This window comes from Amblyraja radiata, chromosome 21, assembly GCF_010909765.2.
Source record: "Amblyraja radiata isolate CabotCenter1 chromosome 21, sAmbRad1.1.pri, whole genome shotgun sequence".
Classification (NCBI taxonomy): Eukaryota; Metazoa; Chordata; class Chondrichthyes; order Rajiformes; family Rajidae; genus Amblyraja; species Amblyraja radiata.
The window spans coordinates 21965047-21981605 of record NC_045976.1 but is presented as its reverse complement, the minus strand read 5'-3'; the positions used below and the strand labels follow the sequence as shown (position 1 = coordinate 21981605).

The 16559-nt window shown below is 41.0% G+C and overlaps 1 protein-coding gene across 4 annotated transcripts in view; it reads right to left on the bottom strand.

Moving 5' to 3' along the window:
• Positions 1-16559, bottom strand: part of tafa5 (TAFA chemokine like family member 5) — a 716074-nt gene that overhangs the window by 75299 nt on the left and 624216 nt on the right. For 3 of the 4 annotated variants that reach the window (XM_033039766.1, XM_033039763.1, XM_033039764.1), the window contains exon 4: positions 13946-14013. The exons of the other annotated variant lie outside the window; for it this stretch is intronic. In XM_033039766.1, the coding sequence (XP_032895657.1) occupies positions 13975-14013 (39 nt within the window). In that variant the 3' untranslated portion in view covers positions 13946-13974. The remainder of the gene's footprint in view (positions 1-13945; positions 14014-16559) is intronic. 4 annotated transcript variants of the gene reach the window in all.

Here is a 16559-nt window from a genome sequence, read left to right as displayed (position 1 = left end):
GGAGAAAACCCACGCAGGTCACGAGGAGAATGTACAAACTCCTGTATGAGCACTGACAAGCACCCAGTCAGGATCAAACCCGGGTCTCTCGCGCTATCAGGCAGCAACATTACCAGTGCACCACCGTGCCCCCCCCCCCCCCCGTATAAAAGAAGGGTATATTACTCCAGTATAACATGATGTGTCATTCCAGGTGTGGGCAATACATTATACTTAGTTCCTGATATACTTAACCTGCACCTTCTTGGTACTACATAACCTGAAGTAATTCATTCATTCAGTGAATCAAGTGAAGCAGTTAATTCATTATACTGTAGACTCTGTTCCGGAAAACAGTAATGTGAAAGAAAATCAGAGAACCATCCAAGCTAAACTACAGAAGAAAGATCATTCAACTTGCATATAAACTACTCTGAAATATTTAAAGTGACTGCACACAAGCAAATAACTAAATGTTCCTCCAAGAGCAACCTGCACCTTGGAAGAAGACGATGATGTTTGACACACACAAATTTCTGAAGTTCAAATCAGACAACTTTATGAGGAATTGGTTGATGTCTGTTCCATTCCAAGAATATACAATCGACTTAAGACGATATACTTTTGGATGGATGACTGACAGTGACAGGTTAAGCTTGACTGGTGGCGAAAATTGGACTGGATTACATTGACCGCCTGCTATATACAGTGCCAATCATTCAGTTCCAGTATAATGAATGGAATTAAATATTCAGTGCCATTCAAATTGATCAGGCAGTTTGATATCATTGCTTTTGTGTCACGGTGCAAAAATAATTTATACCTTATTCAGAACTTTAGGCATAGGTACTTTGTTCTCAGCCTAAATGCTTTATTTGCATTCAAGATAAATAATTTAAGTGTATTCCCAGGGCTTGCTTAAAGAAGGTATTTCAATAAATCACTCGACTGCCAGGGCCATTATATACCGGTTATATATTTATATATACTGTTTATATACTTATATATCAGTGGTGATCAAAACATCAACCATTTTTCAAATTTATCATCTTTCACTTAAATAGTATGGGACAGGAGTAATTAAAATAAACAGCTAACTGGTTTGACAAGGGCACAGTAAATCCTCTAAAGCATAGCTTGCTCCAAGTCACTCACACTATTAATCCTTGGGATGTCAAAGAGTCATGGTCGCACAGCATGGAAACAAGCCCTTTGGTTCCAACTTGCCAACACCGGCCAACATGTCCCATCTACGCTAGTCCCACCTGCTTGCATTTGGCCTATATCCCTCAAATGCTGTCCTATCCATGTACATGTCCAAATGTTTCTTAAATGCGTTCAGTAACATAATGTCCTGTGCCAATGACATTAAAGTTTTTTAGCCTCCCCAGGTAAGCGTATTCTAAACAATGCCAAAATCAATTGTAAAAGAAGATTACTTTAACATAAAAATGAGAGCAAAATTAGATAAAATAACAAATTTCACTCCTCAGAATGTTCACAACATTGATGATTTATGTATGAGTACCCTCCCTAAATTTTATTTTAATTTGGAAATAAAAGAATAACCAACAAACCCCCCCCCCCCCCCCCCCCCCCCCCCAAAAGCTAACAGTACAGAGGGAAACCACATCCTTTGTTCTGTTGCTAGCATCTTAGGAGCACTCAATTTCCTGGGCATTGACATCTTAGATGACCTGTCCTGGGCCTAATCACAAAGAAGGTGCACCACCTTTTTTTTTTTGCACACCCTTTTTCTTTTCACTGTCATGTCTCATGCATGTGTAATTTATGTATTATATGTAGGTAGGAACAGCAGATGCTGGTTTAAATTGAAGATAGATTCCCTCTCCAAAGATGCTGCCTGTCCTGCTGAGTTACTCCAGCATTTTGTGTCTATCCTTTATACATTATATGTTTCTGTGTATTGTTTTGAATTAGCCTGCCTGTGATGCAGCTGGAAGCAAAATTTGCATTGCACCTGTACCTCACTACACCGCCGTGCCTTGTTTTCTAAAAATGTACAAATGAACACGTTGTTATTTTTCTGCGCAACCCTTTTTTTTCACTTTCTTATCAACTTTATGTGCATTTTAAGTATAACATTTTTGGAGAGTGTTTTGAGTCAATGCGCCAGTTATGCTGCTGCAAGATTTTCATTGCACCAGTAGCTCACCGTGCTTGTGCATGTGACAATAAACGGAACTTGACTTGATTGATCTTGCCAACATTAAACTTCTGCTTTATCTCAAAATCCCTGCATCATTATCTGTCCCACGTTTATCCACTTTGTCAATAAGTTCCTCCAAAGGTTGACAAAAATGCTGGAGAAACTTAGCGGATGAGGCTGCATCTATGGAGCAAAGGAATAGGTGACGTTTCGCCATTCCTTCGCTGCATAGATGCTGCCTCACCCACTGAGTTGCTCCAGCATTTTTGCCTACCTTCGATTTTTCCAGCATCTGCAGTTCTTTCTTAAACATGTATGTAGGTTAATAAGCCTGGTATACTTGGTATAAGTGTAAATTGCCTGTTATAAGTGTGCAGGGCCTGTTTCTGCATTGTACCTCTAAACTAAACTTAACTAAACATATCTATTTGTCGTCTGATGGGCTGAGATTTAATTAGCTTCTTGCAAAAGATTTTAATTGGAGCTGAAGATGGGAATCTCTGAACTTTCAGTTCACAGAAATGTAATTGTATCACGGTAAAAGAAACTGCACCTTTCTGTTGCAAACTATACTCAAACAAACATCTATTGGCACCTGGGAAAAGCAGAGGTGCTCCCATGGTCTCTGCAATCTCCTTGGGGAGGTTTGCCAGCTCCCACTGTCGCTCTGAGGAAGCTGGCAGTATCTGCAGAGAAACAGTGTACAAGGTTGAGCTTGTCTTTTCTCCGCGGAGTTTCCTTGCTCATTTGCCAGTCATGGTGGAAGAGACAGCAACACAGGTCGCACAGGCATTTCTCTTGATCACTGTTAGAGTATCTTTAAACACCATTTTTGATTCAACTATTTTTTTTTAAATCCTCTTCTCAATCAGTATCAAGGAATTTTTTTTTAATCCACTTTTCAATCACTTTAATGGAAATTTGATCAATAAATATATTACTTGGTTGTTTATAGAAATAAATATAAAAGTGCTTCTGTCAAGAAATATTATTAAAATATCACTTTTATTTCCATATTTATACAAAACGCATATCAAGAAGATCAGTTTTTGATCATAAATATCAGCCCATTCCCTTTGCAAAGTATAAAATATATAGTTACATCATTAAATCATGAATAGAAATGCTTGATGGAGATAATATGGTGGTTGAATATTTAACTCACATTATAGCCCACCCCAAAACCTTCCCTTACATCATTGTGCCACAAGCAATCTCAATTCCCTCCTCGTTACTCAATTCCCTCCTCAAGCCTCCATGCCTATCGACCTCTCTTAAATCACAGAAGACACTGCTTCAAGTTTACTTCATCATTTTTTCATCTGCCCGATTGTTTTCTGAGGTGAGTAATACAGTGTTGTATATTTTCCCAGTATTTACATTTTGAATGTTGGAAAGGCAGACTCCTTCCTATGCGTCTAATTTCATATCCTATTGGAACACACTGATGTTTTGGTGCATACAAGCTCAAATCATACCTTAGCAAGAATTTTCAGAATAATTATATTGCATTTGTAAATGGACTGTTGGCAAATGTATGTAAGTTCTTCTTTCCATTTTCTTTGAGACTGTTACTTTATTTGTGATGAACATATCAGAATTAGTTAGTTTAGTTACACAAAAATGCTGGAGAAACTCAGCGGGTGCAGCAGCATCTATGGAGCGAAGGAAATAGGTAACGTTTCGGGCCGAAACCCTTCTTCAGACTAACCCTTAGTTAGTTTAGTTTATTGTCCGAGGTACAGTGAAATGCTTTTGTTGCATGCTATCCAGTCAGCAGGAAGTCTATACATGATTACAATCGAGCCATTTACAATGTATACTGTAGATACATTATAACATTTAGCACAAGGTAAAGCCAGCAAGGTCTGATCAAAGATAATCCAAAGGTTACCAAAGAGGTAGATAGTAATTCAGCACTGCTCTCTGGTTGTGGTAAGATGATTCAGTTGCCTGATAACTGCTGGGAAGAAACTGTCTCTGAATCTGGAAGAAATCCAACCATTGTAATCCATCCTGTGAATTCAGGGTCAGTGACTCTGAGCCTAAACATTAGATGGGTTGTTGTGGTCAGACCAGGGAGCATCTTGTATCTGCCCGTGTAGTTCTGGTTGCTGACCCCTTGTGGTAAAATTAGAATAGCATTTTACTCCAAAAACAAACACATTTCTTCTCATTGAGCAAAAAAGAATAAATTATTTACAATCTTATCGACAGATAACAGCTGGGAAGGTTTTTCAAACTAGACTTCAGTTACAGTTCAGTTTATAAATAATTGAATACACTTGCACAGAGGTGGAGTTGATATGCCCATCATTTAAAATTATGCTGCCCTGCTAAAATATTGTTTGTTTTATAGCTAGAGTGTTCTGCAGCACTAACATTAAATTGTAATAAATGGTTCAGATGTGAGTTTTTTACTGATTAAAAATGCATTACCCACCGACATCATTTAAGAATGTCAGAATACACGCAAAATGTGTTTCATGCTTCTCGAAGCTCAAGCAACTGATGATAATTTCAATTAATTCCGAGTAGCCAAATTAAAGTTTTCATTAAAAAACACAATATGGCTTTCATCACAAGCGGCAATGCTGAAACATCAGCTCCTGAGTCAAACTCAGGTGAATGCGGGTACAACATATATTATGTAGTGGCTGATTAAGATTGTATCAAGCAACTAAGATGTTCTATTTCATAACATTTCAAAAATATTATCCTCATGACCAAATTCAACAAAAGCTTTTCACTGTACATCAGTTCACGTGACAATAAACTAAACTGATCGTAGCTACTACCAACGCGAATCAACTCTGCACCATTGACCTGTGAACATTCACTGTATATCATGGAAGTGCAATGATCTAACTCTGGAAGGAACTCTACCATCCTTCCGTTCTGTTCAGAGGTTCACTTGCACCTCCTCCAACCTCATCTACTGTATCCGTTGTTCAATATGCGGACTCTTATACATCGGGGAGACCAAACCCAGACTGGACGATGGTTTCGCTGAACACCTTCACAGTCTGCCTGAACCTACCTGATCTCCCGGTTGCTAAACATTTAAATTCTCCTCCCATTCCCACACACATCTTTCTGTCCTAGGTCTCATCAATTGTCAGAGTGAGGCTAAAAACAAATTGGAGGAACAGTATCTCATATTTCGCTTGTGCAGCTTACAGCCCAGTAGTTCAATTGTGATATCTCTAACTTCAAGTAACCCTGGCATTCCTTCTCTCTCTGCATCCCTCCCCCATCCAAGTTGCACCAGCTTCTCATTTTCACCCAACAAACAGCTAACAATGGCCTATTTCCTTTATCATCATTATTTTTTTGAATATCTTTCATTCATTGTTCTTTATCTCACTACATCATTATCTATATCTCTCGTTTCCCTTATCCCATATCTCGTTTCCCTTTTCTTCAATTTATGTTGCGTCGATCCACTCTTATTTTTCATCTTGTGCCTTTTCTTTGACATTCACACTCTTTTTCACTGAATAGTTTTTGCTTGCCCTTCTGAAGGTGCAGGCCACACAAGCAAGAGGCAATGGGCTGGAGATGGGTATTGGAGTTTGATGCCCATTATTTGGCTAAAAATCTACAAGGGGGGCAAGTAAAGAAAGGAGAAAAGTACTGAGGCTAGGAGTTGGACTTACATGGCAGTTGGACAGGGTTGTGCTGATCACGGACAAGGTTGAGTCAAGGAGTTGGGTAAGAGGCTGCAGCAGATGGGACTACCATTGACGGAATTATGATATATTTGAGAAGATATGTGTGAGATTATATAGGGAATTAATGTAAGGACAAAACAGGTTATGTCTGGCAGGACCTGGGAAATAGGGAGTCCAGTAGGTCAAAAAGGGTCTGTGGAATAGCAGGAGTCAATTGAGGACTGAACTTTGATAGTAACTGGTAAGCAGTCTGACAAGGATGTGTGGAGGGAATGCAGGGGATGAATCATAAGCTCATACGGACATAAGTGATAGGAGCAGAATTAGTCCATCCGGCTCATCAAGTCTTCTCCGACATTCAATCATGGCTGATCTATCGCTCCCTCCTAACCTCATTCTCCTGCCTTCTCTCCATTACCCTTGACACTAATACTACCTCCCAGAATGGAGGTAATTCAGGGAACTATCAATAAAGATGAGATGTCCGCTTTCGGCTACCTACACTTGGGGAAGATGAGACTGGCAGCATCCATGGGGTTTTGTGCTCCAAAACCACTGAGGATGGACTAACATCTGAGCCTTTGTTTTCAACAGTGTAAAACATGTTTTAACATGTACATAAAATAAAAACTGGCAAATGACATTTGGATTGAAAACATGCAACTGCCAGGTTCTTGATTCAGAGGAAGTGAGAAACATAATTCATTACTGCGTTAATGAGCTAGTACCTCACCTTTGGTTATGTTAAATAAGTCAAACATCATGCCCACTGACATTTGAATTCAATGGAACCAGCAGCTGGGGTTCTTATAGGCATTTAGGTCTAATGACTCAAAATAAATGTTATCCTGTGGGTTTTAGTCAGAAGGTTTAGGGATAATCCACTGCATTGCTAATTTACTTTGAGTTAAAATACTGAAGTTTGCATGAAATAGACACACAAAGCAGTGGAAAGAAACTATGGATGATAAACACAGAAAATAGGTGTAGGAGTAAGCCATTCGGCCCTTCGAGTCAGCACCGCCATTCTATATGATCATGGTGATCATCCAAAATCAGTACCCCACTGCAGCTTTTTCTCCATATCCCTTGATTCCGTTAGCCTTATGAGCTAAATCTAAATCTCTCTTGAAAACATCCAGTGAATTGGCTTCCACTGCCATCTGTATCAGGGAATTCCACAGATTCGCAACTCTGGGTGAAAGAGTTTTTCCTCATCTCAGTCCTAAATGGCCTTATGCTTAAACTGTGACCCCTGGTTCTGGACTCCCCAAACATCAGGAACATTTCTCCTGCATCTAGCATGTCTAATCCCTTAAGAATTTTATATGTTTCTGTAAGATCCCCTCTCATCCATCTAAATTCCAGTGAATACAAGCCCAGTCGACCCATTCTTTCATCATATGATTGTGCAGATAAATTGTGCAGATCTATCTGGTTGAGGCTGGTGTCATTTTACCTGCCTTATTTGTGCAGATGAATTTTGCATAAGGAATAACAAAACGTACTGTAAGCTCAGCAGTCCACGTACAAAGGGCCTTGAACAAAAATCTGGAACAGCATTCTGAAATACTAAGCACTCGATGGCATTGAGCAATCCAGTTTTCAATATAATTCCATCATGTAACCCATAAAAACATCAGACATGAAAACCAAATATATAGAAGATCAAAGCGGTCACTCAGAAGTAAAGCTATGTGCCAAAGTGGTGGTGAAAATACATAAGAACGTAAGAAATAAGAGCAGGAGTAAATCATATTACCCCTTGAACCTGCTCTACTGGTCATCAGGAATGTGGTCGACCATCTATCTCAGTGTCATTTTCCAGCATCGTCCCGGCATCCCTTGATATGTGGGAACCTTCAGTGAGTTTAGACGGATGAGGGGGGACCTCATTGAAACTTACCGAATAGTGAAAGGCCTGGATAGAGTGGATGTGGAGATGTTTCCAGTAATGGGTGAGTCGAGGACCAGAGACCATAGACTCAGAATAAAAGGACATACCTTTAGAAAAGAGATGAGGAGGAATTTCTTTAGTCAGTGGTGGAATTCATTGCCTCAAACGGCTGTGGAGGTCACGTCAATGAATATTTGTCAGGCGGAGATTGATAGATTCTTGTCAGGAGTTATGGGGGCTGGGCAGAAGAATGGGCTTGAGAGGGAAAGATAGATCAGCCACAATGGAATGCGGAGTAGACCTGATGGGCCAAAAGGCCTTATTCTGCTCCTAGAATTTATGAACATGAAAACAAATGATAAGCTTCGGCAAATACGCACAATTTCCTGCCTCCTGCAAATATCCCTGCTTCATTATTGGAGAGCAATTGTCTTCGCTGAGAGGAACTGAACAACCTTCCATTATCACTTAATTTAAATACTTTTATAAAAGAATATTGAACTCACTCATAATTCAAATTATGTTCTTCCTTGTCTGACCTTCCATTCATTTATAACACAACATTCAGCAAGTCACAAGTTGCGTCTCTGGTTCGTTTTGTCAGTAATTCTAATGCTTAATTAAAAGCAAATTTTGTGGCTGCCTGAGAAACCAAACCTAATTAAAGATATGGCTAGTTTCACAAAACATTTAAATGAATGAATTTGCTGATTGATAATTACCATTCTCATACATTGTTTATTAGCTCTTTTCCTGCAGACACGTATGTTGTGATAAATCATGCCATCGGAAACATAAACTTCCAGCCTTATTCATACAAAAAGACATATCTACTAAATACACCTACTTCCCTGCAAGGTGAAACAAGTCACAGATTGGACTGAACTACTTATCTGTCAATGGTTTTACCAACTAGACTCCTATGATGAGAAGTGGCCCTTCATCCCAACCGATACATTGATTAAAAAGGGCTGAATTAATTTAAAGGCAGTATACATACATTCCACAAAATATATTAATGGCTTTAAAGATAGAAGGAGAGACCAAGGTAAGAAATACTGACAGATAACGATAAGGCAAGTGGCAATGAGCAGCACGGTGGCATAGCGGTAGAGTTTCTGTCTTACAGCGCCAGAGACCCGGGTTCGATCCTGACTACAGGTGCTTGTCTGTACAGAGTTTGTACATTCTCCACGTAACCGCATGGGTTTTCTCTGGGAGCTCCGTTTTACGCCCACACTCCAAAGACTTGCAGATTTGTAGGTTAATTGGCTTTGGTAAGAATTGTAAATTGTCCCTAGTGTATAGGATAGCGCTGGTGTTTGGGGTGATCGCCAATCGGCGTGGACAAGGTGGGTTGAAGGTCATATTTCCACGCTGTATCTCTGAACTAAACTAAACTAAAGTGGTGAAACAGTAGTGGTACATGTGATGAAAAGGTTTATTTTGTAGTCGTTTTGGCATTGAAGTAAAAGTCAATACATTGTTCAATGAGTCGTCACTGCCCTTTGCTTTGTGAGGGACTGTTCCCAAAACTGACAAGAATTTCATAAGTGTCTGCAGAATAGTTAATGAGTTATTTTGTGATGGTGACAGCTTTCACTTTCCTCCTGTCAACAGAAAGCCACATTGCAAGCACGTGTAACACTGGCATCAGAAGTAACTGTCAGCTGGACTCTTCGTGCTGTTATTCATAGCATCTGTCTCCCTGATTTGATCGACAACCCTGGCAACGACTGCAAGAGCGTGAGCTTCGCGATTTTAAAGCGATTCTTGGAACAGAGTGCACCACTTGCTGGAGCGTGATCTCACATCCTTATTTGTACTCATGCCCTGCTTTGTGTGTAGCAATCATAGGCGACACTGGGCAAAGTCCCCGCCTGAAAATAAAATCAATAATGGGTAACGCAGCAATGAGTATTCAGCTGAATACTGTGCTCAATCCCCTGAAGTGCCTGCCAGTCATGGATAGTTTCTGGTAAAATAATGAAGAGCTTGTGATCAGACTCCGCAGTGGGTCACCATGGTGTGAGCTAAAGCTCTGAACACGGGCAAGCAAAATCCTGCATGCTGATCCCAGTGGAGATCTCTCTCCATTTCTACTGCTGGGAGGCTTCAACTCTTCTGGCACCCCACTATCTGGAGAATAAATTGCTTTTCTTCCTCACCAACAATGATTGTGATAGACTTTGTCCGATTATAAATGGGAACTGTGATATCATACAGAGCTTGATATTAGTAGTTGCTGGGAAGAGCCTGAAGCACTTATCCGATGTCCAGACCTTCTCCTGCTGTTACGTTGGATAAAAATCCTTCTCCTGTCATTATATACGCAAGGGCAGTATCAGGGATCAGTAGATTAGAGATATAACATGGAAATAGGCCCTTAGGCCCACCAAGTCCACGCCGATTAGTGATCCCCATACATTAACACTATCCTACACACTAGGGGTTATTTTCCAATTCTTACCAAAGTCAATTGACCTCCAAACCTGTACGCTTGGGAATGTGGGAGAAAACTGGATCTCCTGAAGAAAACCCACATGGTCACGGGGAGAATGTACAAACTCTATACAGATGGCACCCGTGGTCAGGATTGAACGCGTGTCTCTGGCACTGCAGGGGAGCAACTCTACTGCTGTGCCACCATGCCACCATAAAGTACTGGAAAGATGAGGCATTTCCAACTCCCCATTTATTCAAAACCATCAATTTTCCAGATCGCTCTCTCTCAAAGCAAAATAAATAAACCTGTGTTTCTTAAATGTCTATACATGGGAATGTGAAGGGAGTGAAGAGTGTAATGTTACCATTAAATGTTTCAGGCGGAAACTGAGAAATATTTGAGGGACAAGAAAGCCAGTGAAGAAAGGAATTAGGGACACATTGAATATATGATTTCCAAGGACATGGATAGGAAAGGTTTAGAGCGATAGGGGCCAAATGTGGGCAAAAGGGACGAGCTTCGATGGCTCATTTTAGTCAGCATGGATAAGTAGGGCCGAAGGGCCTCGTTCAATGCTGTATGACTCTACGACGTTAGAGGTTCTTGAACGTCGAACTTCAATGGTTGTCGGAAAGAAGGTAAAAATGAGAAATATAGATTAAAACAATATTTTAAGTTGTAGTATAGTGCCTTCCTGTAAATAGATCAATGGGCAACCTTTCATGTACTTAAAACAATAATGGCAACGTAACATTTCTGGCTAATTACCTAGAGGGAAAGTGCTGATGTTTAACTTGCATGGTAAAAGAAAAAAAAAAGTAGCTATCAATGTGTCACCATTACTTGGCTGAATGAAGAACCCAGAGGCACGAGTTCAAAATCCCATCAAAGCAACGAAGGAATTGAAATCCAGCTAAATAATTAAATAAATTGGAACTGGGTAGCTTGTATCAGTAATGGTGTCTGTGAAACTAATGAAGAGTTATAAACATCTAACCAATGTGCTAATGCCCTTTAAAGTAGGGAATTGCACTTAACTTGTTTAGACACTGCCGCTACACATACCAACCTGGCTGTCTATTAACTTTATGAGCTGTCTCATGAAATAGCCCAGTCAGCTACTTGGTTGTTTCAAAAAACAGCTGCGATAAATGGTACTAAAAAAGATTCAGCTCAGCTGGCATCAAGCCAAACACCAAGTTTAATATGATGCTGGTAAATGGGATGAGTATAGATGGGTAAATTATGGTCAGCGTGGTACAAAGGGCCTCTTTCTCTGCTGAACGACCATGTCAACCATAGTCGACTCTAGAATGCACTCCTTGCATGAGTATGATAGAATAAGAAGAGCTGCCCTGCACACTAGAGATCTACTCTGTTACCCAATTCTAACCAGGCCTAACTACAGCCAATTCAAATCTAACCCATCCCTATCTAAATATCTCCTAATACTGATTGCACCTGATTTCATCACCTCCTTTGACAACGAATTCCAGATATCGACCGTTCTTTGTGTAAAATAAACGTTCCTTCAGATATCCCTTTAAAAGAGCTTCTCACTTTAAACATATATCACCTTGTTTTTGAGACCCTGACCTTTTAAAAATCAATTTCACATAAAGCCCGTCTGCATGAGTGCATTTCTTTAATCATCTTCAAGTCAAACTTATTGGCTCTCCATCTCCCTCTTGAGTTGAATCTCTTACCGCTCTCAGAGACAACTTTTCCTCATGACTCATTGAATACGCCTTACCCACTCCAAGAGCAGTGATACTTTAACCTAAGATGTCTACCTCTATGGTGACCCTCAGACTTTCCTTAATCAGACTTTGCTGGTTTTACCTTGCACTAAACGTTATTCCCTTATCATGTATCTATACACTGTAAATGGCTCCACTGTAATCATCTATTGTCTTTCTGCTGACTGGGTAGCACACAACAAAAGCTTTTTCATGAACCCTGGTACACGTGACAATAAACTAAACTGAACTGAAGAGGCTGCTCTACTTCACCTGTGTGGTGAAGGGGCCCTCAGCACCAAATCTTCCCCTACTGATGTAGGGCAGCATTTCATGGGATAAAGTATGTGTAAATGACTGGACTTCAACTTTGCTTCAAAACAATGAAGAACACACCAGTGCATTCATTCATCAGGATCCAGCAGCAGCAGCCCAGACTGATCCAACCCCAGCCCTAGATCTTGCACTGTCCTTTGAAAGCGGACCCGATCCAAACCAGGCACATGTAGTAAGACCCCATCAGAATATACAGGTTGGGTAATGTAGTCTACTACAGGCTTGTCATGCCGCAGCTTTAGACAGTCATACTTCACCAAATTTTCATCGTCTCTAGGTTTGGCTTGTCTCACGGCCACAATAAACTCACCAGCTACAATGACACAGTGATATGGAGGCTTGGGCATTAGATCCCAAGGAGTCATCGCCAGCATCCTCTGAAGGAATTTATCATTTCAATAGTGGACATTCATGAAACAGTCTGGGCCATTGCTCCACAACCTGCTGCAACTTTATGATCTGAGATCATCCTCACTCTACCATTACCGTCAGGGCCAGAATCAAATCCTGGTTCAATAGGAGTATTCAATGTGGCATACCAAAAACAGCACATGCAGCTAAAGATGAGGTGCCAAACTACTGAAGCACATGCAATAGACAGAAGATGGACACAAAAAGCTGGTGTAACTGAGCGGGACAGGCAGCATCTCTGGAGGGCAGGAATAGGTGACGTTTCGTCTCGAGACCATTCCTCAGACTGAAAGTCACGGGAAAGGGAAAACGTAGATATAGACGATGATGTGGAGAGATATAGAACAATGAATGAAAGATAGTCAACAACGTAATGATGATAAAGGAAACAGGTCATTGTTTGCTGTTTATTGGGTGAAAACTAGAAGTTGGTGTGCCTTGGGTGGGGAGGGATGGAGAGAGAAGGAATGCTGGGGTTAGTTGAAGTTAGAGAAATCATAATTTACACCACTGGGCTGTAAGCTGCCCAAGTAAAATATGTGCTGCTGTTACCCCAATTTTAGCTTCACTCTGACAATGGAGGAGACCTAGGACAGAAAGGTCAGTGTGGGAATGGGAAGGGGAATTCAAGTGTTTAGCAACCGGGCGATCAGGTAGGTCCAGGCGGGCTGAGCAAAGGTGTTCAGCGAAACAATTTCAGCACTTCCATATTATTAACCTGGCCATATCTGATTATACATAGTGATAGACAATTGACCAACTTGTGGGCATCCCCAGCCCATTGCTAGCTGTTTCAACAAGGTTGTACAGAAAAATAAGGCCAAAGCATTTGCAACCCTCTTCATAATACTAATAATACCAAGGGATAGCCCATCTTGAACTGCCCCCTGAGGCCTCCACTACACAGAAGAAAGCTTCACATGCTATCTACATCTAGCTGAGAACATGGCTTATGATAACATGCATGGGCTTTAACAACATGCTGACTCTATTGCTGAGGATAGACACGAAATGTTGGAGTAACTCCGCAGGTCAGGCAGCATCTCTGGAGAAAAGGAATCGATTGGTAAGGATTTATGCTCGAGAACTAGTCTCACCTATCTCTTCCCATGCTTTTCCAGTTCAGCTAAAACATTGACACCTATGTGACAATATAAAGAATAGCCTGGGTACATCATGTCCACAAAAAAAAACTCCAAACTGACCAACTGCAACCCCCATCAATCTATTCTCAGTCATTAGAGAAATGATCGAAGGTGCCAGGGGCAATAACATCAAGTGTCATTTACTCACCAATTCACCGATGCTCAGCTTGGGTTCCACTATGACCACTTGACTCCTGACCTCATCACAGCCTTGGTCTAGACATGGAGAAAAGAAATGAATTCCAGTGGCGAAGCAAGAATTACAGCCTTGGCAACAAGGTAAGATTTCACCAAGAGTACCCTGAGGAATCCTATAATAATTAAAGCTCACAAAAGTCAATGAAAACATTCTCCACCAGTTGGAATCATACTTTTCACAACAGATGATAGTGGTGGTTGTAGGAAGCCTTTGAATTCAGCTCCAGAATGTTGCACCAAGATACGTTGGGGATTGTCCTAGGGCCAATTTTCTTAAACTTCCCACAATTGAGGATGCCGCACTGGAAAGTGTTGATTTCCATTCACAACTCCTTGGGAAACGAAGCAGTTCGCTGCCATTATGCAGCAGGGTGTTAATAACATTCACGCATGGCTCTGGCTAGTGGCAACCAATATTCTTACCAAAATCTAACCACCCAATCTTCAACTTTAATGGCATTATCATTCTTAAATCTCACACCATCAACATCGCCGGGTTAATAATGGGCAGCATCTTAACCAGGCCAATCGCATAAACACTACGGCTAAATAGCAGGTGAGAAGCATTGTATTTTCCAGAGAGTGATTCACCATCCTCAAGGCATATTAGATCACACACTCCACTTTCACAGAATCGTAATGTCACATAGTATGGAAACAGGAGATAGACACAAAAAGCTGGAGTCACTCAGCGGGTCAGACAGCATCTCTGAAGACGTTTCGGGTAGAGACCCTTCTTCAGACTCGAAACTTCTATTACACTCGAAACTGCACCTATTTCTTTTCTCTAGAGATGCTGTCTGACCCGCTGAGTTACACCAGCTTTTTGTGTCTATCTTCGGTTTAAACCATCATCTGCAGTTCCTTCCTGTGCATAGTACGGAAACAGGTCCATTTGCCCACCAAGTCCCCACTGACCACCAGGCACCCACTGATCATAGACTAATATAATTGTATTCTTCCACAGCTGCATCAATTTACCCATCATGTTTCCACTCACTATGCATTAGGAGCAATTTAAAATGGCCAATTCACCTACCAACCCACATATGTTTGGGATACGAGAGAAAATGCAGACATGAAGTCATAGAGTCATACAGCATGGAAATCAACCCTTCGGCCCAACATGCCCACACTGACCAACATGTCCGATCTACATTAGTCCCACCTGCCTTCATTTGGCCCATATCCCTCCAAACCTGTCCTATCCATGTAAATATCTGAAGGAAAACCACTGCTGTCACAGGGAGAATGCACAAACTCCACACAGATGTCACTAGAGGTCAGGATTGAACCACTCTGCCTCCCCATGTACAGCTCCAGTATAGGTGCAGCTGCACTAACACATCTGAGTTGAGGAGCTATCCTGGTCAAAGTAATATGCCTTATCATTACACCTTAATGCACCACCTTCAACATTCCCTTTTGCAACACACTGCCTCATTCACGATGCACTGTCTCATTTGGTTGTGGAAGAGACTATTTACAAGATGCATTTAGTGGCAACATAATTTCTTCAATAAAGGCTTATAAAGCTGCAACAATATCACTATGAATTTCCCAGCAAATACACACACTCATGACTTGGAAACATATTCCAGCACTTCCCATTTGCTGAATCAGGGCAAAGGAACTCCACACCAACAACAGTAGAGGAGCACCATCATTACAAAGACAGCACCAGTCCACAAGATGCTCATAACCACTTCTTCAAAGGCAGCCAAGGATGGGGAATCCTTACAGGTCATGCCCAGCCAGGTCCATATTCTCTGCATTAATTAAGGTACAAAATAATCATGGTCTTACTATGGAAAAAGGTCCTTCCCCCCATTTGTCCATGCCGAACAAGATGCCCCCGTCGACGGTAGTCCCATTTGCCAGTATTTAGCCCATATCCTAAACCTTTTCAATGCATGCACTTGTTCAAATAGCTTTTAAATGATGTTATATTACTTGGCTCAATTACCTCCTCTGGCAGCTCATTCTATATACCCACTGAGTGATAAAAGTTGCCTCTCAGATTCCTAATAAATCTTTCCCTTCACACCTTAAACCTATGTCCTCTTCTTCTTGACCCGTCTCCTCTGGTTAAAAGATTGTGCATTCACACATCTATCTCCCTCAAAATTGTATAGACCTCTATAAGATCACCCATCATCCTTTTGTGCTCTAAGAATAAAGTCCTAGCCTGCCCAACCTTTCCCTATAGCTCAGGCTTGTGAATCTATGTAAATCTTCTCAATGATTTAATCAACTTGGCACTCAGACAAGTTAACACTTCAGACACAGCATCTGTCTACTTTACTGTTAGAATACCGGCTGCTTAGTTCATATATCACACATCAATGCAACATTGTGAGATTTTAGCAAGCAAAAGATTTTTCAAGTTTTGATATTCTAAATGTTTGCCCCAGTTAGAAAACCCTTTGAGAAACTTATGCCAATATTAATACAAGAACAAAAGAAGAACCCTTCTATCCAGAGATGCTGCCTGCCAACGGTTGTGCATCAACATGGAGACCAGTCCTGAGCAGTGTCCCTCAGGGCACTGTATGGGGCCCGCA